The following is a 26,685-nucleotide window of genomic DNA, read 5'->3' as shown; positions in this document are numbered from 1 at the left end:
AAACGGTCGGGTTCCAGAAGGGTTTCTGCCTGTCACTCTCACAAATCATCTTTGATGGGGGAAGGCTGATTAGTGGGTAAAATGTCAGTTGAATTTATGGTCACAAGTAGGCTTCTGTTCTGCTCATATCTTCATGGTTATAAGAAAACACAGATCAGAATTTGGCTAGCTGCCCAACACTCCAAATTCTGTGCACAGAGAACTGCAGTTCTCACGCAGCCTGCTTTCTGAGTGTGGTTTAAGCACAGCTTTTCCCTTGAGATGTAATTCACAGGGCAAAATTCACCTTTTAAAGTACATGATTCCAGGGCTGGAGCGATAGCAGAGCAGGAAGGGTGTGCCACACCCAGTGATGCTCAGGTTACTCCTGACTCTGCACTCAGAAATCACTCCTGGGTGGGAGGACCATATGGGCTGCCAGAGATCGAACCAACATCTGTCCTGGGTCAGCCACATGCAAGGCAAATACCCTACCGCTGTGTTACCACTCTGGCCCTGAGAGGAGATTTCTTATTTTTTCTTTTTCTTCTTTTTTTTTTTTTTTGTCTTTTTTTTTTTTTTTTTTGGTTTTGAGTCACACCTGGCAGCTCTCAGGGTTTACTTCTGGCTCTGCACTCAGAAATCGTTCCTGGAAGGCATGAGGTACCACATGGGATGCCCAGATTTGAACCACCTTTTGTCCTGAATCAGCTGTGTGCAAGGCAAACACGCTACCACTGTGCTATCTCTCCAGCCCTGCCAGGAGTAACCCTTGAGTGCCGTCAGGTCTGGCCCAAAAACAGGGGGGAAAAAAACCTCAACACAGAGTCCTCATATGATCTAAGTCAGCAACACACATCCACATAGAAACTTGTCTACAAATATTCAGAGGTTTTCGGGCCCAGAGAGATAACACAGCGGCATTTGCCTTGCAAGCAGCCGATCCAGAACCAAAGGTGGTTGGTTCAAATCCCGGTGTACCATATGGTCCCCCGTGCCTGCCAGGAGCTATTTCTGAGCAGACAGCCAGGAGTAACCCCTGAGCAACGCTGGGTGTGGCCCAAAAACAAATATTCAGAGGTTTTCAACAACTTGTATCTGAAAATAACCTATATGTCCATTAGCTGACGATGGAGAAGCAAAATGTGGGGTACAACAAAATGTGAGTAGGAATATTTTCAGGTACATAGAGAGGTATTCTAACATGTGTTCCTGACACACACATGACATGAACGATCTTTATTTTTTCTGTTTTCTTTACTTCACTTAGAGTTGTTTCTCTTATTTCTTTTACTTTATTTTTTTTATTTTTTTATTTTTTTGGTTTTTGGGTCACACCCAGCAGCGCTCAGGGGTTACTCCTGTCTATGCGCTTAGAAATCGCTCCTGGCAGGCTCTGGGGACCATATGGGATGCTGGGATTTGAACCACCGTCCTTCTGCTTGCAGGGCAAATGCCCTACCTTAATCCTATATCTCCAGCCCCTGTTTCCCTTATTTCTGTAAGCTTAAAATGACTAACCCTTACAACCTTAATATCTAAATCTTGGATTTGTAAGGAATTGCCAAAAAAAATTGTCACATTACCATCATTAGATTCAAAGAGTTAGCAATAAAGTCCTCTAATGCTTACAACAGTGGTTTTCAACCTTTATTGCCTACAAAGCAGCACCTATCCTCATGGTTAAAAACAGCTTGCCTTGCATGCACTAGCCTGAATTAAGTCCCTGGCATTCCATATAGTTCCCTAAGCCTGCCAGGAGTAAGGTCTAAGTACCACCAAAAAAAAAAAAACCTTGATCTGGAACATGTGCTAAGAGATGCAACAGCTTAATTGCAAAAGTCATGACAGCTTCAGTGAAACGATCAAGATCCCCAAGTAAATTCCTATGATTATACTTAAGTCAAATTTGATTTTCCAAGAGCTGGAAACATAGTATAGTTGGGAGGGCACTTGCCTTGCCTGCAGCTGACACAGATTTGGCCCCTGACATCCTATGTCCCCCAAGCACTGCTAAGAGTAATTCCTGAGAGCCGAGCCAGAAATAAGCACCAGAAAGTTTGACCCAAAAACAAACAAACGAAAGAAACTTGACTTTTCCCAAGAAATTAGGTGAACAATTTAAGAAACAAATTCTCTTTCTTTTCCTTTATTTATTTATTTATTTATTTATTTTGGTTTTTGGGCCACATCCAGCGTGCTCAGGGGTCACTCCTGGCTGTGTGCTCAGAAATAGCTCCTGGCAGGCACGGGGGAACATATGGGACACCGGGATTCGAACCAACCACCTTTGGCCCTGGATCAGCTGCTTGCAAGGCAAATGCCACTGTGCTAGCTCTCCGGGCCCTTTTTATTTATTTTTAATACATATCTTTATTTAAGAACCATAATTACAAATATGTTTGTAGTTGGGTTTCAGTTAAATTTAAAAAAATAAAATAACACACACACACACACACTTCACCAGTGCAACATTCCCACTATCAATGCCTTCTATCTCCCTCTTTCTCCACCCCTTGCCTGCTTTCAAAACAGGCATTCTATTTCTCTCACTCACTACCATTGTCACTGTGGGTTGTCAATGTAGTCATTTCTCCAACTGAACTCACCACTCTTTGTGGCAAGCTTCATAATGTGGGCCAGACCTTCCAGCCCTCATCTCTATTATCTCTATTATTACGATAATGTTTTTTTACTTTTCTTAAAACCCATAGATGAGAGAGACTATTCTATGGCTCTCTCTCTCTCTCCTTCTGACTTATTTCACTCAGCATAGTATTTCATTGTGTATATGTACCACAGTTTCTTTTTTTTTTTTTTTTTGGTGGTTTTTGGGTCACACCCGGCAGTGCTCAGGGGTTATTCCTGGCTCCAGGCTCAGAAATTGCTCCTGGCAGGCACAGGGGACCATATGGGACGCCGGGATTCGAACCGATGACCTCCTGCATGAAAGGCAAACGCCTTACCTCCATACTATCTCTCCGGCCCCATACCACAGTTTCTTTAGCCACTCATCTGTTGTTGGGCATCTGGGTTGTTTCCAGATTCTAGCTATTGTATATAGCGATTCATTGAATATAGGGTGTGTAGAGGCATTTTTGTGTTGTGTTTTTGTGTTCCTAGGGTATATATCCCAAGGATATATCTGCTCAGAAATAGCTCCTGGCAGGCACGGAGGACCATATGGAACACTGGGATTCGAACCAACCACTTTAGGTCCTGAGTTGGCTGCTTGCAAGGCAAATGCCACTGTGCTCTCTCTCCAGCCCCGAAAAGAAATAAATTCTAAATGAATTCCCTCTCGGGCCAGAGTGATAGCACAGTGGTAATGGCTGACTCAGGACGGACCCAGTTCAAATTCCAGCATCTTATATGATCCCCTGAGCCTGCCAGGAGTGACTTCTTAGCACAGAACCAGGAGTAACTCCTGAGCACTGCCAAGTGTAACCCAAAAATCCAAAAATAAAAAAGAAATAAAACAATAGGGCCAGAGAGATAGCATGGAGGTAGGGCATGTTTGCCTTGCATGCAGAAGGATGGCGGTTCAAATCCCAGCATCCCATATGGTCCCCCGAGCCTGCCAGGAGCGATTTCTGAGCTTAGAGCCAGGAGTAACCCCTGAGCACTGCCGGATGTGACCCAAAAACCATAAATAAATAAATAGATAAATAAATAAATAAATAAATAAAGATAAAACAAGAGATAGCATGGAGGTAAGGCATTTGCCTTGCATGCAGAAGGACGGTGGTTCAAATCTCGGCATCCCATATGGTCAACCGAGCCTGCCACGAGTGATTTCTGAGCATAGAGCAAAGAGTAACCCCTGAGCACTGCCAGGTGTGACCCAAAAAAATAAATAAATAAAATAAAACAATAAATATTCCCTTGTGATATCTTCCACCACGATTCAGTATCACAGCATTAATTGGTCTGGACCAGGACCAGTAAAATTGTCTGGCCTAAAGTAACCCTTTCTTGACTTTAGCCAATTATCTCATTCAGTTCTAACATTTCAGTTTGTCGATAATCTTGGAGAGTCAAACATAGCTATAGATTTTCATCTTTTGCTTTACATCATTTGTTCCAGCGAGTTTACTAGCAATTGCTGAGTGAGATGGAGTTAGCCCAGCTGATGTTATCTCATTGTCTTCCTCTTTGCCACAGAAACCTGTGAGATTATCCCATTCTCTTCCTTGTTTAATTTTTTTTTTTGTTTTGTTTTGTTTTTGGCTCACACCCTCTGACACTCAAAGGGTACTTCTGGCTCTGAACTCAGAATTGTTCCTGGCAGGCTCAGGGGGTCATATGGGTTGCCAAGAATCAAACCCAGGTCAGCTATGTGCCAGGCAAACACCTTACTGCTGTTCTATCAGTCCAGCCCCTATTCCTTGTTTAGATCTCATGCACTCATTCTGACAAGTGAACCTAGTTCTGCAGCCACTCTGATGGCCCTCTGAAAGACATCTTTCATATTCTTTTTTTTTTTTTTTTTTTTTTTTTTGGTTTTTGGGCCACACCCAGCGGTGCTCAGGGGTTACTCCTGGCTGTCTGCTCAGAAATAGCTCCTGGCAGGCACGGGGGACCATATGGGACGCTGGGATTCTAACCAACCACCTTTGGTCCTGGATCGGCTGCTTGCAAGGCAAACGCCACTGTGCTATCTCTCCGGGCCCATCTTTCATATTCTTGGTGTCACAGCACAGAAATTCCATTGGCTTACCCAGGATCTATTCTAAAAGTCATTTCTTACCAAAACTCTATTTTGTTGGGGGTTTTTTTGTTTGTTTTGTTTTTTGTTTTTTTTGGGTCACACCCGGCAGTGCTCAGGGGTTACTCCTGGCTGTGTGCTCAGAAATAGCTCCTGGCAGGCACGGGGGACCATATGGGACACCGGGATTCCAACCAACCACCTTTGGTCCTGGATTGGCTGCTTGCAAGGCAAACACCGCTATGCTATCTCTCTGGGCCCCCCTATTTTGTTTGAAAGGAGCTTTATTATATGAATAACAGAGCCAGATGTTATAGGAGGTTAGCACAGTCACTGTGGCACTGTGACCCCAATTTGAATCCTCAACACCACATATAGTCCTCGAGTGCTTCCAGGGATCAGTCCCAAGGGGCTTGTAAAGCCATGAGGCAGAGATAGGATAAAGCATAACTGTAGTGTTAAATAATTAGCGATGGATCTGGATAGAGGTGGATGGTGAAGGATGGAGGTATCTTTCTCTGCCATCCCAGGCCACGTGGCTCCGCAACCCCCATCCAGCTGGCGGGTCCCAGGTTTAGGTGAACGGTGGAATCAGACTCATCCAGAGACAGGCATCAGGAAGTATCAGCTTTATTCATGCCTATCCACCTTATAAGCATTCAGCCATTCTTAGCTAGCCCTGCATCTTAACTCCTTTCAGCCATCTTCCCTTTGACCTCCATGCTGGCCAAAGACCAAAAGCAAAAAGGGCCTAATCCCCTGGGTCAAGACCACTCCCCGGAATGGGAGGGTCTCAGGTAGGTACACCTAAATCCAGGGTGGAGTTACACATAACAACATTTATTACCTATGGAATTCCATAGCAGTATACTCATCTACTTTAGAAAATACAGCTCTGGGGCCGGGCGGTGGCGCTGGAGGTAAGGTGCCTGCCTTACCTGCGCTAGCCTAGGAGACGGACCGCGGTTCGATCCCCCGGCGTCCCATATGGTCCCCCAAGCCAGGAGCGACTTCTGAGCGCATATAGCCAGGAGTAACCCCTGAGCGTCACCGGGTGTGGCCCAAAAACCAAAAAAAAAAAAAAAAAGAAAAGAAAATACAGCTCTTTTTTGTCTGTTCATTTGATACTATACAATTCAACTGAATTCATTTATTCAGTGATTTTTATTTTTCCTTTGGGAGGAATTCTTTAGGATTTTCTAGAGAGAATTGTCATCTGTAAGATAATTTTACTTCTTTTCAGTTTGGGTTTCTCTCTTCCATTTGTGTGTGTGCCCTTTCCTTCGTCATTGTCATTGTTGTATATGTCACTCCCTGAGCTTTAGCATTGGTATTTTTCTGGGAAAATTCATTTTCTTTGCTCCTTTTCCATTAGGGATATGAACCAGGTTCTGGATGCTTATGAGAATAAGAAGCCGTTTTATCTGTACACGGGCAGAGGCCCCTCTTCAGAAGCTATGCACCTCGGCCACCTCATCCCGTTCATTTTCACAAAGTAAGTGTTAACCATGGGCCTTTCCGTGCTTACTGAGTAGTCAAGTGTGCAGACAAACCTCAAAGGAACTCTGAAGGAACTAGCACCTCAGCAGCTCGTGTTCCCCTGACTGTTCCAGGGTTCACACGAGAGAGGTGGCAGCCAGCCCTGCTGAACACTTCTCCCTACACACAAAACCCTGAGGGGCTGCTTCCCTCATTTTCACTGCTCAGTGGGTTTGTGAACCTTCCACTCCACCACGGGAAAGCTTCAGAAGAAAAGGAGAAGCATCTCTCAAGCTCTCCTGCTGCCCCTTGATATCAGTGGGGGCAGCTTGGCTGTTGAAGCGGCAGTCACAAGTCGTGAGACTTGCAGACAAGGTTTAGGCATGTATTGTCTGGGCTGTTAAAAGGGGTGAGTGGGACTAGAGATAGAACTGTGGGTTGAGTACTTCCTCACATGTAGTTGACCTGGGTTCAACCCAAGATATCCCATATGACCTTGGGACCCCCATATGGTCCCACACACTGCCAGGAATGATCCCTGAATGCAAAGCCAGAGTAAATTGTGAGCACCACCAGGTATGGCCCAAAAGATAAAGGAGTGGGGCCGGAGAGATAGCATGGAGGTAAGGCGTTTGCCTTTCATGCAGAAGGTCATCGGTTGGAATCCCGGCGTCCCATATGGTCCCCCGTGCCTGCCAGGAGCAATTTCTGAGCATGGAGCCAGGAGTAACCCCTGAGCACTGCCGGGTGTGACCCAAAAACAAAAACAAAAAAAAAAACAACAATAAGATAAAGGAGTGGGATTGTGACAGACCCCACATGTACTGGCCCCTGAGTCCCTGCACTGAAAGACTCGCCATCTGCAGGCCAGAGTAGGGTGCCCTCACCTTGCAGTCACCTCCGCCACCACCCAGGCAGATACCCTCATCAGCCTCACAGTTGTTCTCTTCCTTGGGGCAGACTGCCTTTGCCAAAATCATCCTAAACCCTTCTGCCTATGAAACACTCCCATTGGAGTGGAGTCCAGTGGAGTCTAGAGATGGGTCAATGATGCTCCCAGTGTGTGCAGACATAGCCTTGTCCTGTGTGTAGGGTGCTGACTGCTGCCTTCCTTCCAGGTGGCTGCAGGATGTGTTCAATGTGCCCTTGGTCATCCAGATGACTGACGATGAGAAATACCTGTGGAAGGACCTGACGTTGGAGCAGGCACATGGCTACGCAGTAGAGAATGCCAAGGACATCATTGCCTGCGGCTTTGACATTAACAAGACTTTCATCTTCTCCGATCTCGACTACATGGGGTAAGGAAGAGCTTTGGGCTCCTCACACTGGCTGGTCCACATATGCAGCTGTCCAGTCAGCCATTCACCACCATCAGACACAGCCCAATGCTCGTAGGTATGGAGACAATACTCCCTTATGGACATTCTGGGCTGTTGGTTTTACTGACCAGTTAAGAGTCACCAAGGGCAGTGGAGATAGCAGAGAAATGAGTGCTCTTCCCTTGCATGCAGCTACAGCTGCAATGATGGTTCAAATCCCTGTACCACAAAAATTTTTAGAACTACAGGATGTGCCCCTCAACTTCCAGCAAAAATTTTTTTCACCCACAGTTGTACTAGATAAACCATACTGCAAAGTTGAGGTGTATTTCTCTTTCTCAAGATAACTTTTATTTACAAAGACAAAACTCACCAATTACACATTTTCCTCAGGGTCTTCTAGTTGTTTTTGAGTGGGCATTTAATGGTTCAGATATTTGATTCTGAATGCCCTTGAACTGAAGCTTCTGAGGTCTTGAACTTCATGGTAAATGGCTGCCATAAACATGTCATTATAAATAAGACTTCAGACCAGAGCAGTAGTATAGTGAGGAGGCTTGCCTTGCATGTAGCCAACCTGGGTTTGATCCCCAATGTCGCACATGGTCCCCTGAGCCCATCGGGAGTGATTCCTGAGTACAGAACCAGGAGTAAGCCCTTAGCATCGCTGGGTGTGTCCCAAAAGATTAGCATCATTCGATCTCTAAAGTGGAAGGCCTGACTGCCTTGGTGAAGGAGTCACCACATGTCCTGCACTTAGCATAGCAACATCATTTTCCTTCTCGCACCTGATATCCCACAGTTTCTGACCCGCTGTGGGAGGCCACAGACAGTGATTGTTGTGCCAGGAATCACCAGGGCTCTGCCCTTCCCTCCCAGTTCCTCTGATAGCAGAGTGGCTGCCCACATCCAGGTGTTGACCCCTATTCTTCATCCAGAGAAGTCTTTCCCAGTTGTCCAAACTGGAGCCCTCCCTACTGCTGGGATCAGCCCTGCCATACAGCATAGCAGTGGACAGTGAAGGCAATGGTGGGTGTGGAGGTGGCAGCACAGGACACAGTTGCCTCCTCCTGGGCCACCATCTCCCTGCAGCCCATCTCCCACCACCCAGGCTGCCCCAGGCTCCCTTCAGGGTGCAGCTCCTTGACAAGGCATCTGCTGTGGCCCCAGGCATGCACGAGAGTCCCATCCCACAGCTGACTCTTGGCTCCTTCCTGCCAACTGTGCTCACCATCTGTCTGCCAGGACAGGCATGACATTCCTATCTCCTCCACAGCTCCAGCCCCGGCTTCTACAGGAATGTGGTAAAGATCCAGAAGCACGTGACCTTCAACCAAGTGAAAGGCATTTTTGGGTTCACCGACAGCGACAGCATTGGTGAGGAGCACCCCGGGCCCCATGTTGTGTACCAAGCTGTCTCTTGACAGTAAACTCAGAGGGAGCTTTTTCATCTGAGACGGAATGGTGCCCCTGCCTGCAGTCAGGAGACCCACTGTGTGTACTGTCCTTGAGAGCTTTCTGTCTTCTTCAACGGTCTTGCAAAGAAAGAGGCTAGGGGACACGCACAGTCCCCATAGTCCCAGGCAGGGCCCCAAAATTGAAATAAAGCAAGTGTGGGCCCCTCACAGTCCTGCTCCCACTCTTCAGACCCTCTCAATGGGAGCTTCATCTCCCAGTGCTTCAGTGTCCGCCTTCCAGGGAAGAGTTTTCCCTGCAAGTTTATATGTCTCCCCACCGCTGCAACCCTTTCTGCTTAATTCCATCCCTCATCCAGACACACTGACTTCTCTCCTTGCAACCCTCAGCCCTGTGGGACAAAGGGCTTCCCATCCCCTTTCCCCCCCCCCCCACTTGGCTTTCAGGCCAGTTCCAGACCAGGTGGGCTTAGTCAGAGCTTCAGGCCCAGACTACTCCCAGTTTGTTGGGTTTGTGCCTGCCAGTCAGACGTAAGAAGGCATCTCTCTGCCAGAACCACAACTGCTTGGTCCCAGTGCAGGTCCTAAGAGCACTTACGTACCACCTCAGAGTTGGCTTCTGCCTGGGATGGGGCTCAGTAACAGAACCTTGTATCCATGAAGCCCAGGCTTCTTTTTCTCATGCTACAAAATAGAAGAAAAAGGTCTAAGATGAGAACAGCCTACAAGCGCAGTGGCGAGAGAGTGATTAAATAATATGTGAGATGTGCACATAATAGGAGCTAAAAAAATGACACCATATTGGGGCCGGAGAGATAGCATGGAGGTAAGGCTGTTGCCTTTCATGCAGAAGGTCATCGGTTCGAATCCCGGCGTCCCATATGCTCCCCCGTGCCTGCCAGGAGTAATTTCTGAGCATGAAGCCAGGAGTAACCCCTGAGCACTGCCGGGTGTGACCCAAAAACCACACACACACAAAAAAAAAAAATGACACCATAGATCAAGGTTACTAAGTGAAAAGGGTAAGGAAAATGACCATGAAACTATTACAGCTAAAACCCATAGAGTAGGGCCAAAGAGGTGCTTGATGTGCACATGGCTCACTCCAGCTTCATTCCTGGCACCGTATATAGTCCCCAAACACTCCAGGAGTGATCCTGAGCAGAGTCAAGAATAAGCCCTGGGGGCGCCAGAGAAATAGTATAGCAATAGGGCACTTGCCTTGCATACAGCAGATCCAGGACAGACAGTGGTTCAAATCCTGGCATCTCATATGGTCCCCTGAGCACTGCAGGGTGTGACCTGAAAAAAAAAAAAAAAAAGAGTAAGCCCTGCCTGGAGACATTGTAGAGCCATAGCAGGGAAGGCACTTGTCTTACATGCAGCTAACTAGGGTTCATTCTTCAGCATCCCATTGGGTCCCCTGAGCACCACCAAGAGTAACACCTGAGCATTGCCAAGTGTGACTCACTAACAAAAAAAATAAAGAGTAAGCCTTAAGTAACCCCAGGTATGGCACAAAGAATAAATTCTTTTTTTTTTTTTTTTTTTTTTTGGTTTTTGGGCCACACCCGGCAGTGCTCAGGGGTTACTCCTGGCTGTCTGCTCAGAAATAGCTCCTGGCAGGCACGGGGGACCCTATGGGACACTGGGATTCGAACCAACTACCTTTGGTCTTGGATCAGCTGCTTGCAAGACAAACGCCACTGTGCTATCTCTCCGGGCCCACAAAAAATAAATTCTTTTTTTTTTTTTTTGGTTTTTTTTGGTTTTTGGGCCACACCCGGCAGTGCTCAGGGGTTACTCCTGGCTGTCTGCTCAGAAATAGCTCCTGGCAGGCACGGGGGACCCTATGGGACACTGGGATTCGAACCAACTACCTTTGGTCTTGGATCAGCTGCTTGCAAGACAAACGCCACTGTGCTATCTCTCCGGGCCCACAAAAAATAAATTCTTTTTTTTTTTTTTTTTTTTTTGGTTTTTGGGCCACACCCGGCACTGCTCAGGGCTTACTCCTGGCTGTCTGCTCAGAAATAGCTCCTGGCAGGCACGGGGGACCATATGGGACACCGGGATTCGAACCAACCACCTTTGGTCCTGGAGCGGCTGCTCGCAAGGCAAACGCAGCTGTGCTATCTCTCCGGGCCCAAAAAATAAATTCTTAGGGCAAAAGAGAAGACAGGTAAGAGACAAATAGTGGGTCGGAGCGGTGGCACAAGAGGTAAGGCAAATGCCTTCCCTGCGCTAGCCTAAGACGGGTTTTTTTGTTTGTTTGTTTGTTTTTTAGTTTTTGGGTCACATCTGGCAGCGCTCAGGGGTTACTCCTGGCTTAACACTCAGAAATCGCTCCCAGCAGACTCAGGGAATCATATGGGATGCCAGGATTCAAACCACCAACCTTCTGCACACAAGGCAAAACACCTTATCTCCATGCTATCTCTCCGGCCCCATTTTGCTAGCCTAGGACGGACCATATTTCAATTCCCCCAGTGTCCTATATGGTCCCCTGAGCCAGGAGCGATTTCTGAGCCCATAGCCAGGAGTAACCCCTGAGTGTCACTGGGTGTGGCCCAAAAACAAAAATAGACACAAATGGGACTCTATATTTTTTCCTTTTATTTTCCTTTTATTTATTTTTGGGCCATACCCAGCAGTGCTCAGGGGTTACTTCTGGCTCTGTGCTCAGAATATTCTCCTGGCAGGCTCAGGGGACCATAAAGGATTGTGGGGATCAAACCTGGGTCAGCCTGGTGCAAGGCAAATGTCCTACTGCTGTGCTATCACTCTGGCCCTCTATATTTTTTTCTTTTTTCTGCCTTTCTGTGTTTTTCCTGTTTAACCATTATTTATCTTGTGGAAGAGGCCTGTTTCTGTTCTTTCCTGTCAGAGCCTCAGTGTCTTTCAGTCTAAGGCATCTGTCTTTGGTTTCAGGGAAGATCAGCTTTCCCGCCATTCAGGCTGCACCATCCTTCAGCAACTCCTTCCCACAGATCTTTGGAGAGAGGTCCGACATCCAGTGTCTGATCCCCTGTGCCATTGACCAGGTCTGTGGGATATTCTGAGGGGGGCAGGGCAAGGCAGGGCAGAGCTGCCCAGGGGGGCTAGAAGACTGCTCCAGCCTTCTGCAGGCTCCAGCCTGCCCCTCCCAGCTCTCCTCAGATGGCCCTTCTTTTCCCAGGACCCCTACTTCAGGATGACAAGGGATGTGGCCCCCAGAATCGGCTACCCCAAACCTGCCCTGCTACACTCCACCTTCTTCCCCGCCCTGCAAGGGGCCCAGACCAAGATGAGTGCCAGTGACCCCAACTCCTCCATCTTCCTCATCGACACTGCCAAGCAGATCAAGTCCAAGGTGAGCTGACCATGGCAGAGAGCAGAACCCCAACTCCTGGGACTGGAAGCATACCCCATGGACTGTCCTTGTCTAATGCATCAGAGTCCATGGCAGGAATTCACTGCTGTCTGGTCTGCAGCCTTGCATTGAGGCTGGAACTTTTCTGTCCTAACACAAGCTCATTTCCAAGTCCTTCCCACATCACTGTTGAGGCCCCACTGCCCTCCAGAATCTCAGTGGGAGAGAAGGGTGGGGCCTTGTAAAGAACCAGAAGGACATGATTTCCCCAGAACACGGCAACATTCATAGGCATCCTGATGGTCATGTCTGGCCTGGGGTAGGCACCACCACCTCCAAACGCAGTGAACACTTAGAAAAAATTTTGTTTTGTTTTTGGGCCACACCCAGCCTTACTCGGGTTAGTCCTGGCTCTGCACCCAGAAATCACTCCTGGTGGGCTTGGAACCATATGGAATTCCAGGAATTGAACCTGGGTCAGCTGCATGCAAGGCAAATGCCTACCTGCTCAGAAATTTTTTATTTATTTATTTATTTATTTATTTTTTTTTTTTTGGTTTTTTGGTTTTTTGGGTCACACCCAGCAGCGCTCAGGGGTTAGTCCTGGGTCTATGCTCAGAAATCATTCCTGGCAGGCTCAGGGGACCATATGGGATGCCGGGATTCAAACCACCATCCTTCTGCGTCTAAGGCAAAAACGCCTTACTGCTGTGCTATCTTTCCGGCCCCAGGCTCAGAAAATATTTAAGGGGTTACCTGAAAAGGTCACAACATAGAGGCTGTGCCACTGCTTGTGGTCCCATAAAGCTGCTGATGTTTTCCCTGGAATTGGTTTATGCTGGGGCCAGGGAGGGATCAGAGCTGCAGTGACAGAAATTGGGCTTGAGGCATGTCAGGCACTGTCTGACCCTCTGGAAAGTCCCAGATGCTGGTGACAGTGGAACCCTTGATCTCCACACTTAGCAGGAATGAGACTGAGGGATGGAAGCAGTAAACATGGCTTTTTCTTTCCCTTTCACTTCTTGAGAGCAGAACAGTCTGACGGGTGTTACTTTTGATCCAAAGGGATGGTGCTTTCATTTCAGAGCTTCGGACCTGGGTCATGGTGGGCCATGGCAGCAGAGCCCCCCCAGTATCAGAGGTCCCATGCATGTGTGCAGAGTTAGCTAAGTTGTGCCTGTGTGCCAGTGTGCCTGGGAATGTGAGCTCAGTGAGTCCTAATGGTCCACTGGGGCTGCATATCCATATAAGCCAGGGAACCCAGGTGCTTCTGTCCATCGGTGCAGCTGTAAGCACCACTGCTTCCAGGACATAAACAGGTCCTTCAACAGCGGCCTCACAGACTCACCAGACCCTACAGAGACAGCCACCAGCCCTGCCAAGTCATCCCCAAAAGTGCATCAAGGACCTCAGGGTGTCTCAAAGGGCTGGAGCACCTGCTTTGCAACTCCTTTGCAGTGTGGCTGAGCCCTGTCGGCACCCACCCTACAGTAGCCTTCAAAACCTCACACATCCTCTGGGATGTGTGGACTCTTGGCTTCCCTGACACATACTCTCTAGGTTCCTGTGTCCTGTCTGCCCATCTTGGCCCCTGACAGCAACACCCAGCCCTGCGCAGGCCTCTCTTCCAACCCAGGCCTTGTTTGTTCCTGGTGTCCATGTCAGCGCCATGTGGCTAGTCCCGACATAGCCTCACCTAGAGCCTGTCCTTTGTGGTCCACCACTGCTAACAAGGGGTTCAGAGACCTTCCCACCAACTCGGGGCATCTCTGTCTCCAGGGCTACCTTCTGGCACTGCCTGGTGCTCTGTGCCTGCCTCTCCTTCACCCAGTTTCCTTCTACCTGTGGCTGCAGTTTTCACACTTTGAAGTGGGAGGATGAGCTCAACAGAGATTTGGTCTCACCGGGGCAGCTCCCAGAGAGGGGTTACAGGGCCTAAACTAGAGTTGGGGGCGCGGGAGGTCCCTAGTCCAAGCCTCAGCACTACATCAACCCTCCCCCACCCTCCACCCCAGGTGCTACGGGGGGTGGGGGCTGACAACTCCAGGCTAATACTGCACCCCCGGTGCACCCTCTAGGGGGCAGCTTTCCCTGGGTTTTTTCAGGGACAGAAGACTCCACCAGGCTGGGCACTGCTGGTCTTCTGACTTAGGCAGCATGTTTCCCATTCTGAATCTCGTCACCTCACTTGACCAGTCCCCCTCCCAAGGTGAAGCTGTTGTACATATCTTTGGGAAGTGGTGGGTTCAGAGCAAATCTGTCCTGGTAGGGGCCGGAGAGATAGCATGAAGGTAGGGTGTTTGCTTTGCATGCAGAAGGACGGTGGTTCGAATCCCGGCATCCCATATGGTCCCCCAAGCCTGCCAGGAGCAATTTCTGAGCGTAAAGCCAGGAGAAATTTGAGTGCTGCCAGGTGTGACCAAAAAAAAAATCTACCCTCGTAGCCAAGGTGGGCAGAAAGCAGCAATTTGTAGGGTCCCTGCCCCATCCACCATTTCTGAGAGCCTTCTGCCGCAGGTGAACAAGCATGCATTCTCTGGAGGGCGGGACACCGTGGAAGAGCACAGGCAGTTTGGGGGCAACTGTGATGTGGACGTGTCCTTCATGTACCTGACCTTCTTCCTTGAGGACGATGACAGGCTTGAGCAGATCCGGAAGGTGAGCTGAACCCCAGCATCCCCAAACCTCAGAGCATGGTGCTCTTTTCTTAGGGGCACTACTCCATATGTCACCCGAGCCATTGGAGCCAGACACTTGCAGGGGCCCATGGTTCTGGGCATACCCTAGGAACCAGAACTTTGGCCTAGGGTGCCTGGTTCTTGGCACCTTCCACTGGCAGCTGCACTGTGAATAAGCCATCAGCAAGAAGTGACGCAGCAGGCATGGGCAGGACCCCAGGACTGAGTGGCACAGATGCATGATCTGAGGGGCTTGGAGTGCCAGACAGTGGCTAGAATAGCGAGATAGCCATCATGATAATGGCCTTGGGATGATCACAAGCCTACCCCTACCCCTCAAGGAGCCACTTGTCCCACACACCACTCTTGTGATTTCCTGTCCACCACCTGGCAGTGCGGGCACTTTGCCTGGCTCCTGGAGCATGTGTTATTTGCTGGGTCCAGAGAAGCCAAAAGCACGCTCAGCCCTGGGTTCAGTACAGGGTTTGGTGAAGCAGGCCAGTGAACACCCCTTTCTTATTATCCTTGGTCTGTACTGGAACACGTCAGGCCTCCCCTTAGCCTGGGTTCTGGTCATGTTCTGGGACAGGCGGTGAGGGCCATGGGCCAGGGCCATTCTCCATCTCGCCTCTTACAGGACTACTCGAGCGGTGCCATGCTGACTGGAGAGCTCAAGACAGCACTCGTGGAGGTCCTGCAGCCCCTTGTTGCTGAGCACCAGGCCCGGCGCAAGGAGGTTACAGATGAGGTGGTGAAGGAGTTCATGACGCCCCGGAAGCTGACCTTCGATTTTCAGTAGGGCGGGACACTTAGCTCCCTGCCCCTCCAACTCCCCTGCGCTCTACAGTTACCCACTGACAACCAGGCCCCATTCCCTCAGGTCAACCAGTCTCCAGGGAGCAGACTCAGGGGGCCTGTCATGGGATGTGGCCCTTGCAAGCTTCTTCTCTGGGAAGACTTGTGTCTGAAGGCATCCCCCTAGCCCCATGTACCCTTTGTGGGCAGGAGCTCTGTGGAGAGGAGTTCATGCATGTAAGGGCCCTGCACCGAGGACAGCCTGCCTGATCTGTAGCCAGATAAAGTGGACTGGAGCCCTCATCCCCTCGCCTTGGGCTGCCACACCCTCTTTCCCACACTGGAGACTTTGCCTCCACCCGCACCCTGCAGGTGGACACCCTGCACAGCCTTTTGGCAGTGTGCAGAACAGGCCCAGCCCTGGCTGAGTGTCAGGGAGCCATGTGCAGTGTGCAGCCCCTTTAGTGCAGCCCTCACTGTGGCTGAAGGCACAAGCTTATCCCCAGTGCTCTGTCCTGTCTCTCTCTTGGCCTCAATAAACTACTTTGGCTCAGTCTTGCTCGCTGTCTCTGCCAGTGCTTGGAGGAGGGAGTAGAGACCTGCATGGCCTGGCTAGGATCACCTTGGGGATAGACCCAGCCCCAGGAGCCACAGTGAGGGTCCTCACTGCTAGGCATAGGGGCTGTGCTGGGCTTCACAGAGGCTACATGAGATAGTTTCCCCAACTATCTCAGAAAGACAAGGCTGGGACCCACCCTGTGCCCTGGTTTTCTGTGGCTGTGGGCACCCCCTATGAGTATATTTGAGTTTCTGCTGCAGCTCTGTGTCCCCCAGGTTGACCATGGGGCATCCAGGGAGGGGAACCTCAGGCCCCCACAGCTCTCCTGTGCCAGGGTATAGGACCACAGTGACCCCTTAGCTCTGGTCAGTAGGAAACCAGGCTGGTCCCAAGTTGCCACATGTTGTCTCTGGGCCCAGCCTTTTCCCAGCCCAGGGGATTGTCCACCCAGTCTCCCCACTTTAGTTGCCCCAGCTGCCCCCTTGTACACTCATCACACTGGGGAAACCCAGACCTTTCCTGACACCTGGTAGAATGGTGGATTCCAGAAGATTTGTGCATCCATCCATTCATTCATTCATTTTTTCGTTCACTTAGTCACACCACAGGCCCCAAATACTGCCTCATGCCCTGCCCTGGGATTGGACATAGTCTGTCAGAAATAATCTGCCTGGGGTGGGGTGCATGGAGCTGATGAACCGAGACCAGACAGCATACTGGGGCCCAGGGCTACAGCAGGAGATGTCAACAAGATGCCTGTCTTGGGGCCAGAGAGATATAGCATGGAGATAGACCGTTTGCCTTGCATGCAGGATGGTGGTTCTAATCCCGGAATCCCATCTGGTCCCCCAAGCTTGCCAGGAGCCAGAGCCAGGAGTAACCCCTGAGCAAAAAAAAAAAAAATGCCTATCTTTCCTGGAGGTGACTTTGGGGATGTAGATTTACACAAGAAGAGCAGGGCAGTTATGGCGAGGAGGCAACCTTTGTTCTGGAGCAGAACTGCTTTGGCTGGATGGAGACAGTCCAGGTTGTGCCTAGAGCACCCAACTACACTGGGTGTACACTACCCAACTACTCAAAACCAGTCAGAACAACACAGAGCCACAGTGCATTCTCGGAACATTTTATTGCTGCAGCACCCAAGTTGGATGTTAGGCAGGGCCTGGCTCCAATTCGCCAGCACCCAAGTTGGATGCTAGGCAGGGCCTGGCTCCAATTCGCCTGTACCCCTCAGAGCCCACTTGAGCTTTATTTGAGGGGACACTAGGCTAGGAAGGGCACAGTGACCTCCAGGGCCAGCTGGGCCAATAGCAGCTGCACCAACTTCTAGGGGTCCACCTACGGGCCCAGGCCACGGCCGAGCCTGAGCGCAGCCTCATAGGCCACGAAGACGACCATATTGACTGGGAAGGCACGGCAGCAGTTGAGGGCTAGACCCTTGAACAGGACTCGGGGCCCCTCATCCCGCACGCTGCTTGCCACGCAGTGCAGCAGACCCCGGTAGCGCTGCTGGCCCTGGTCATCTGCCTGCAGGCGCGACTTGATCACATCCATGGGGGTGGCCACAGCCCAGGCCAGGACACCTGCACAGCCCCCAGCCAGTAGCACGCCAAAAACATCTGTGGAGACATCGTGGGTGAGAGGCCCAGTGCTCAGAACCCACGAGCCTCCCTACCCTACTCAGTGCCCACTTACCAGGTCGGCTGTGGCCAACAGGTGTGAGCCACTCGCTCAGGAGCGCATAGGATAGGAAGTAGGTGGCAAAGGAGTGGCCATCCCGCAGCAGCAGGGCCGAGCTGCCTTTGTACAGGCCTCGAAAACCCTCCTCGCGGGCCACTGTGGCCAGGCAGTGCAGGGGGCCACGGTACTTGAGCCCTGGAGCCGGACTCGCAGGGCACAAGGGACACAAGGGTGGTGCAGCTGTGGGACCCGACACCGAGGCCCGCCGGGGCTGCAGGGGCACCTGTGTCTGCTTCTGGGTCTGCAGGCGGACCTTTGCCACCTCGGTGGGGGCTGTCAGGAAGACCTGCAGGAGAAATGGGAGTGTGGCTTTGCCCACGCAGCATCGGGCCTACACCTCCATGCCTTCCCTGCCCACTCCGACCAACCGGGTTGATTGTCAGTTCCAGGATAGAGCCCAGAGGGCGGGGCAGAGCAGGGCAAATGCTGTGGACACATGGAATGTCCATTTTGCTTGGGGGGGTTGTTTTCTTTTTTGGTTTCCTTGGTTTTTGTTGGTTTGGTTTGGTTTCTGGGCCACAACCAGCAATGCTCGGGTTATTTCTGGCTCTACACTCAGAAATCACTCCTGGCGGGCTCAGGGGACCATGTGGGATGCCGAAGATCGAGACTGGCCACATGCAAGGCAAATGCCCTCCCTGCTGTGCTGTTACTGCCCGCCTCCGTGTGGGAATATTGACAGGGTACATGAGACACCTGTAATTCTGTAGGGGAGATTTGGGGTGCCCCACCTGGCAGCCTGCCAAGACCTGATTTTATCCTCATGCTGCAACACTAGCTGATAGTTTCAAAGAGGCCTATGGCCAGTCAACTGCGTCCCCCCCACTCTAAGCCTGTTTCCCTGCCTGGCGATGGTGGGTAGGGGTGTCTCTCAGGCCCACTCAGCTGCCCTTCCCACCCTGCAGTGTGGGGCCCCACTCACACGGACGAAGCCCGAGGCGAAACCCGAGAGAGTGACATCAGTCTTGGCAGGCTTGGCATCGGCACTGCCATAACGGGCCCGGCAGATGCGCGCCAGGCAGTGGCGGTAGGTGCCGAAAGACACGGATGAAACCAGCGACACAGTGCAGACAGGCAGCGAGAGGCCCCGGTAGAAGCCCCACACCTGGGAAGACCCCGTCAGGCCAGAGATCAGAGGCCCAGTGGGAGAAGGTGCCCACCAGGAGAGGTCCAAGCCCAGTCCCACTGCCCTGTCTTCACAGCACCCCAGGAATTTACTACTCAGCCTGTATCCTCAGCTCTAAGGGAATCCTCAGGCTCTAGGATGGGTATGTGGTGGGGATTGAAGACACTGGAGCTGGGCTGGATCCCAGGCACTGCCTACACCAACTGGAACAGGTTGCTGCCTGCTTGCTAGTTCCTTTTCACTCTGCCCCAGCCAGAGGCCACTTGAGGAAATGGCTGTGAAGGGTCACTGTGCTATGGGCCCTGACACCTGCCCTCATCCCTGCCTTCAAGGCCCAGTATTGCCCTGAGCACCTCCCAATGATTCTGGCTGAGGAGGAAATTGGAAATTAGCATAATTGTTCACTCCTGGAGGCCCAGGCCAGGGGTCACACACTTCCTGACCGGCTGGTGAGTGGCAGGTGTGGGCTCAGACACTCCTGGCCCTGCTCCTGGGTCCAAGCTTACCCGCTCTCGGCGATATGTGTCCCTGATGCAATGCCAGATGCTTGTGAACTTGGGCTCCGTCTGGATTCTGACCTGTGGGAGATGGCTTCAGGAAGTGCTGGCTCCAGGTGCAATACAAGGTTAACAGCTGGGGAAGAATGGAGCCTGGAGCCAAGCCACTGGGCATCCCAGGCACATGGGTCTAAGGGCCAAGCAAGGACAGTGATATCCCAAGAAGGAGAAAAGTGAGACAGGTTGATTGGGAACCCAGGGCCAGTCAATCCTGCATAGAATGACCTTTGGCCATATGGGACAGCAGAAGACTCAAAATGAGGGGGAGGGGGTAGTTGAGTCACTTCTCACCTTGACTGTGTCCAGGGGGTATCCCACAGCCACACCGCAGATGCCTGCAAGGCCAAGGGAGGAGGTCAGGGAGGAGCAGTGGGGAAGGGTCTCACTGTCTTCATGTCTATACTGCAGTTCCTTTGCCCTGGCCACAGGGGAGGGAGTCAGCTTCTCAGAGCTAGTGCCAGCTGCTGTGTTTCTCCTGCCCAGAGCTCCCAACCCTGCAACCTCATGAGATAGCATGGAGGTAAGGTGTTTGCCTTGCATGCAGGATGGTGGTTCGAATACCAGCATCCCATATGGTTCTCCGAGCCTGCCAGGAGCGATTTCTGAGTGTAGAGCCAGGAGGAACCCCTGAGTACTGCCGGTGTGACCAAAAAACAAATAAACAAAAAGCTAACACGTACTCAGCTGTTCCCTGCCAGCCTGAGCCCCCCAAGACTGAAGGTTCGTTCCCTTCCTAGCTACAGGGACAGTGGGCAGCAGAGGGAGCTGGACAGAGCCTCACCCACATCTCTGCTGACCAAAGATGCCTGGTTTCAGCATCCAGGGCCCCCACACTGCCCTGGGAAATCCAGGGTGTCACTCTAGGGCACAGAGGGAAACAAGGAGACAGACTTTGGAGCTGTACCCTGAAATATTTGGGGGCAACACCTGATGCTCAAGATGATTGTTGCCGCCTCTACTTCCGGTCACTCCTTTGATATTCAAACCCAGAGTCTCAGGGAAAACCACAACTCAGCCCAGTGAACAAGTTCTCTAGCCCTGTGTGCCCTAATTTTGTTTAGTTTGGGGGTCACACCGAGCAATGTTCAGGGGTTATGCCTGATTCTGCATTTAGAATTACTCTGTAAACTCGAGGGACCCTGTGGAATACCAAGGATCAAGCCAGGGTCAGCCACATGCAAAGCAAATGTCCTCCCCATTGTGCTATCACTCCAGCCTGCCATAATTTTGTTGTTTTTCTTGTTTGTTTGTTTTTGGATCACACCCACCAGCATTTAGGGAATACTCCTGGCTCTGCACTCAGAATTATTACTAGTTGGGGCCATAGCAATAGCACAGCAGGGAGGATGTTTGCCTTGCATGCAACCAACCCAGGTTTGATTTCCGGCATCCCATAATCTGAGCCTGCCAGGAGTGATTCCTGAGCTCAGAGATAGGAGTAATCAACCCCTGATCACCACCGCGTGTAGCTCCTCCCCCCCCAAATAAATTAACTCTGAAAATGCTGGGGGAACCCTATGGGGTGCCAGGGATCCCACCAGTGTTGACTCATGGAGGGCAAAGCCCTCCCCACTGTGCTGTTGCTTCAGCCCTCACTCTAATTCTTTCACGTAAGCCAAGAACCCACAAATATGCCTAAAAGAACAAAATGAATGGATGAATCAATGCACAAGAAGAGTGAAGCAAAGAACCAACTAAGTTAAACAGAATTTATCCTCCAGTGCCGGTGAAATAACACAGCAGTAGGGCATTTGCCTTCCACAAAGCTGATCCAGGATGAACAGTGGTTCAAATCCCGGCATCCCATATGGTCCCTGAACTAGCCAGAAGCAACTTCTGAGAACAGAGCCAGGAGTAACCCCTTGAGCATTGCCAGATATGACTCAAGAGCCAAAAAAATAAATTATCCTCTTTAGCCCTCATATAGTCAGTGAACTCTTACTCATTCATCAAAGCCTTGCCCACACATCACCTCCTCTCTGGAGCCCTCTGTAATGTCTGTGCCCAGGTTTTCCCTACCAGAAACAACATGGTTCAGGACCCGTGACTTCCATGTGTTGCTGTTTATGGCATATTCCTGCCATTCCCACTTCTAAAACTAACATGCCCCAAGGATAAGCTCCAGAGTTGGGTGCCAGAGTAGAGAGAGGCTCTTTCCTCCAGGCAGTCCTCCAGCTCTGGAGGGAACTTGTGAGCTAGAGAGCCCTTCCTAGCCATGCCGTCACAGATCCCTGCTCTCATAGGACTAGTGGCAGGCCAGGAGCACCTGAACAGCCCAGAGTGGGGGCTCCCCTGCCCCACAAGAGCCCCCGGATGTCCTCAGAGGTGCTGCTGTTTCACAAGACAAGGCCAAGGTTAAATGTGCCCAAAATAGCTTGGCCGCAGGGTCGATGGCCGGACCCACTGCAGCCCAGCACAAAGTTTCTCTCTGGGCTGAGATTTCACAACCTGCCCCCTAGGGAGAAAAAATATCGGGGTCCGGGAGGGGAGGTCAGAGTCACAGCCAGCAGCCTCTCCAGCTCACCCACCCGCCTAACCCTACTGGTCAGGGTTGGGGGTCCCTAGGCCTCTGCCCTCTGACTAGCCCCTCCTACTGACAGTGCTCATCCTCAGCTGGCCCAGGTGAAAACTCTCCTCGACCCCCCAAAAAGCTTTTCTGCAACCTGCCCCCAACAAGCAGCTGCCAGATCCCAATTGCCCAATCTGGGCCCTTGTACCCAGAGTCCTGTCTCCGGGATCTGCTGTCTCCCCCAGAATTCACGCACACCCCAGTTCATACTGAGACTCTGCTGCCCCTTGAAGCCACCCTTTAGGGCCATGTACTCCCAGTTCCTGTCCCCGGTGCCCCAGGACTACAGACCCCAGTGGCCCTTATGTCCCTGTCACCTCCAAACGCTCCAGCAACAAAATCCATGGACGTGAGGTGAGGGCAGCCCGGCCCGGCCCGTGTGCCAACAGCAGAGTGTCTGGTGCCACCGCAGGGTGGCCACGACAAGCACCCGTGACACCTCTGGGACTTTAAATACCTGCGGGTCAAGGGGGGAGGAGGCCGTGGCCTCAAAGGCAGGGCCAGGTCAGTGCCCGCTGCTGCGGCTGTGGGGCTGCCTCCCTCCAGCCTAAAACCCTTGTCCCAATGCCTTGGGACCCAGAAAGACCTCTGAGAGGTCTGGGAGGCTCAGAGCAGCCTCTGCAGTCCACATCCCATCAGATGCTGCTGGATTTTGTCCTCTGGCCCATGCTCGACCACCTCAACCTCCTGGAACTGGCTCTCTACTCCTTCCTCTCTGCACCGACTTAGAGATGGGGCTCCAGGGACCTATCAGAACCAACACCAGAGAGATAAGGGATCTTGCACACAGTTGATGCGAATTTGATCCCAAGAACCCCATATGGACCCCAAGCACCGTCAGGAATGATTTCTGAGCAGAGCCAGAAGTAATCCCTGAGCACCATCGGGTATGGACTAAAAGCAACCTCCCCAAAAAGCAAACAAAAAACAGAATCATGATGGAGCAATAGCACAGCGAGTAGGGTGTTTAACCTGGGACCGACCTAGGTTGGATCCCTGGCAACCCATGTGGTCCCCTGAGCCTGCCAGAAGTGATTTCTGAGCACAGAGCCAGGAGTAACTCCTGAGCACTGCCAGGTATGTCCCCTCCCCCCCAAACACAAAAAAGTAATACAGAATCAGCACCAACAGGGTCGGTCAACCTGCTCCCTGCTCTAGTCTGAAGTAATACCACCAGCCCAGTGTCCACACTGTCCACCTGTCCAGCCTGGACCACCTCGTCCATGAGTCAGTCACGAAGGCTTGGCACAGAGCAGGGCTTGCTGAACAATGGGGTCCTATGTGGATGGGGGAAGGGCAGTTCAGGGGTCCCCATCACCATGGAAATGTAAGTTGGGTAATGGTCCCTATGTTTCAGTTTACTGAGCAACATCCATCAGCTGTGGCAGGATGGTTAATGGGGTCTATTTTACAGATGGGGTGACTTGAGGCTTGTGAGGGGGGTGCTTGCCTTGCACACAGCTGACCAGGTTCGATCCCCGGCATCTCATAGGGTCTCCTGAACCAGGAGTCAATATCAGAAAGGGGCTTATCAAGGTCAAATCCAGACACTTCTCTGCCCTCTGGAGGCCCTGAGACCAGGATCGCGACCCCTGGAAAATTCTGCCAGTGCCCCAGACCCCAGCAGCTGATTCGGGACTGACAGGACACTCTCCCAGCAGGTTGTGCATGCCAGGGTCACTGTAGCATGTTCCTCTGTCAGCAGGGCCAGGAAAGGGGCAGACGCCAGTGTGTGTGGTCTGTTCCTCCGGGCAGCTCCACCCAGCTGCAATGGGGGAGCACCCACTGGGCAGAGGGCGGCTGTGGCCTGGGTAAAACCAGTCTCAAGACCTTTTCTGTCTCTGGAGAAAAGGCCTCAGTGCCTGGCCAGGAGAGGAGCTGCAGCCTGCATCCAAAACCAGCTCAGCACTTCCAGAAGGTCCTGGCAAAAGGCCATTTCCACTCCCATGTGACAAGGCCAGCCTGTCGCCTGCCCCCCACAAGTTCCCAAGACCACCATCCCTGGGAACCGCAGCTGTTCATGTGCTAAGGCTGCATTATTGGGAGCAGTGTCTAGAAGGAAGGAGGTGACAGGCCTGTTCACAAAGGGCAGCGGGAAGTGGGACAGGGTTCAAGTGCAGACATGACGCCAGCCCTGGGTGAAGGTGAAAGACAGTGGAGTGGCTGACATACCCAACTGAGATCTGAGAGAGCTGTAGCCATCTGCCTCTGTACCCTGTGCCAGAGAGGCAGTCAGACCTGCAGTGAGCACTCACGACCCTGTGTGCACTCACTCCCCCTCCATCACACAGACCCCAACATCAGCTTCTGGAGAGCAGTGGAACCCCAACCACACAGCCCTGATGCCACAGACACGGGAAGGGAGGGAGGGTGAAAAGGGAAGGAAGAAAGTGAGGGAGGGGGGAGGGAGGGAGGAAAGGAAAGGAAGGAAGAAACAAAGGAAAAAGAAGGAGGGAGGAAGGGAGGGAAGGTAGAGGAAGTAAGGAAGTAGAGAGGACCGAGGGAGGAAGCAGGACGGGAGGAGCGAGAGAGGAGGGTAGTGGGCTGGATGGCCATTGGTGGTGACCAACCTGTGGACAGACAGACAACTGTGCCATGAAAGCACCCATCGGTTACCAGTGATCACTGGCTCATGGGCTTGTTGTTGAGCTCCAAGGACACCCCTGGGCGACACCCCTGGGCCTGGCCAGCTCTGCCCACTGTGACTTTGGGCTCGGAGTGTGACCCGGAATGTGACCCGGAATCTGTGTCTCAGAGAAGAGGCCAGCAGGGAGCACCTGGAGCCTGGCAGGGAAACCAGGTGCCCAGTGCCTGCCCTCTCTGTGCCAGCAGTGCCAGCGCCTGCCCCTAGAGGGAGACAGATGTCGCATCACTGCCAACCGGGCCTCCCAGGGCAGGGGAAATGGAAGGGGGTGACCGTGGTCCACGGGGTTTCTACTGAGTGACCCTGAAAGGCTCGGGACACCCTGAAATGCATCTTCTTCCCACGTCAGAGCAAAGCTGCAGGACCCCTGGGCAGTGCCCTGCAGGGTGGAGGCTTGGGCAGAGTGACGGACACTCCATACTCACTGGACGCTGCTGCTTCCTTCCTGGGCCAGGCCACGTAGCCAGAGCTGAGCAGGCCGGGATGGCCACGCCCCCACTTGCTGGTGACCCCGGAACACGTCAGCATTGCAAATGGGCCACCAGGGGTCCTGGACCAGGACAACTCCAGGCACTGAGGGTTGGGGAGATGGAACCTTCTGGCCCCACATTCCAACCTGCAGAATCTGCTGTCCTAAACACACTGGAGGTGCTTGGCTTGACTTTGAGAGGTCACCACCTCCCAATGCAGCATTCAGCGACTGGGGGGTGGGGGGGGGAATGGCACAGAGCCAGGGTTAAGAGCTGCCCCACCCCTGTGAGGGGTGCAGGCAACTTTGTCTCTGGGGCCCCTTCTCCAAGGGGATCCAAGATGCATAGACTGGGGGTGAGGCAGGAACAGGGCCTCAGCTTAGAATCTAGCAGGCAGGGACTGGCGGTCTTACATGTGGTCAATCTAGGTTGATCCACAGAACCCCATGTGATCCCGAGTCTGCCCGGAATCAATCTGAATGCAGTAAGGAGTAACCCGAGCATTGGCAGGTGTGGCCTGCCAAAAAAGGCTTTAGATTTAGTTCAGGCCCTGACCACGGGATGGAGCCCCCAAAGCAGCATCTGTGTCTGAGGGTGCTGGAAACTCCTCTCCATTAACTACAGCTGGGACTTCCGTGGGACACACCACCACCACCACCACCACCACCGCCACCACCAATCCAATGCTGGGCTCTAATGTCCACACTGACACCTGGGCCTGGCTGAGGAGTGTATTATTACCCATCAAGGCATCTCATGTGACACCCCGAATTTAGCAGCTTGACTCACTTCATCCCATACTCATTGCAGATTTTATGTGTCGAACTTTTTTTTATTACTGTATTTAAACACCGTGATTCACAACATTGCGGTGAACAGTTGTTTCTGGTATTCCGTGTTCCAGCATCAATCCCACCTACCTTCTCTCCACCAGTGTCTCACCCAACCCCACAAGCCTCCATGGCAGGCATGACATAATTTATTTCCTATTGCTTGTTTACAAGTGACTGGTAATGGAACTAATTAAAAAAATAATAAATGGGAGTAAAAGAAAATGTGTGTAAGTTGTTCTACCCTCTCACGATGGGGCCACGAAGTCATGGTCCAAGAGTTTCCTGAGCTTTTGCTGTTGAGCTCCTGGGCTGCTACTTTCCCTTCTAATTTGGTGTGCTCCCTCTGCACTGTCAGGATTGAAAAACATAGAGGCATCCCTCAGCCACACGAAGTTGCAGGGTCTGTGGAGCTGAGCCGGTGATTTCCATGGCAGTGGCTGTGGTACATATCCGTGGCTG

General features: G+C 51.8%; 3 protein-coding genes across 4 annotated transcripts in view; 1 reads left to right on the top strand and 2 right to left on the bottom strand.

The window, feature by feature from the left end:
• WARS1 (tryptophanyl-tRNA synthetase 1) overlaps window positions 1-16,282 on the top strand; it is a 37,225-nt gene extending 20,943 nt beyond the window's left edge. For both annotated transcript variants that reach the window (XM_049769842.1, XM_049769843.1), the window contains exons 5-11: window positions 6,063-6,182; window positions 7,285-7,467; window positions 8,765-8,865; window positions 11,835-11,947; window positions 12,082-12,255; window positions 14,773-14,913; window positions 15,571-16,282. In XM_049769842.1, coding sequence (XP_049625799.1) covers window positions 6,063-6,182; window positions 7,285-7,467; window positions 8,765-8,865; window positions 11,835-11,947; window positions 12,082-12,255; window positions 14,773-14,913; window positions 15,571-15,732 — 994 coding nt within the window. In that variant the 3' untranslated portion in view covers window positions 15,733-16,282. The remainder of the gene's footprint in view (window positions 1-6,062; window positions 6,183-7,284; window positions 7,468-8,764; window positions 8,866-11,834; window positions 11,948-12,081; window positions 12,256-14,772; window positions 14,914-15,570) is intronic.
• EML1 (EMAP like 1) overlaps window positions 1-26,685 on the bottom strand; it is a 669,910-nt gene that overhangs the window by 315,235 nt on the left and 327,990 nt on the right. The gene's annotated exons all lie outside the window — the stretch shown is intronic.
• Window positions 17,390-22,700, bottom strand: SLC25A47 (solute carrier family 25 member 47). Its single transcript, XM_049769878.1, has 6 exons — window positions 22,597-22,700; window positions 20,002-20,045; window positions 19,660-19,731; window positions 18,950-19,132; window positions 17,983-18,313; window positions 17,390-17,906 (listed from the first exon to the last, which is right to left on the bottom strand). The coding sequence occupies exons 1-6, from the start codon at window positions 22,622-22,624 to the stop codon at window positions 17,626-17,628; spliced, it is 939 nt and encodes a 312-aa protein (XP_049625835.1). The 5' UTR covers window positions 22,625-22,700; the 3' UTR covers window positions 17,390-17,625.

The sequence above is a fragment of the Suncus etruscus genome, chromosome 3 (assembly GCF_024139225.1).
Source record: "Suncus etruscus isolate mSunEtr1 chromosome 3, mSunEtr1.pri.cur, whole genome shotgun sequence".
NCBI classification, from domain to species: domain Eukaryota; kingdom Metazoa; phylum Chordata; class Mammalia; order Eulipotyphla; family Soricidae; genus Suncus; species Suncus etruscus.
This window is presented reverse-complemented; position numbering and strand designations above follow the sequence as displayed.

What these genes read in the sequence shown, in the direction of transcription:
- SLC25A47 (XM_049769878.1), bottom strand. Translation starts at nt 22,624, where the DNA reads ATGGATTTTGTTGCTGGAGCGTTTGGAG. An exon ending in TGTTGCTGGAGCGTTTGGAG is followed by an intron (nt 20,046 to 22,596) that starts GTGACAGGGACA and finishes TTGGCCTTGCAG; the next exon opens with GCATCTGCGGTGTGGCTGTG. An exon ending in ACCCCCTGGACACAGTCAAG is followed by an intron (nt 19,732 to 20,001) that starts GTGAGAAGTGAC and finishes CATCTCCCACAG; the next exon opens with GTCAGAATCCAGACGGAGCC.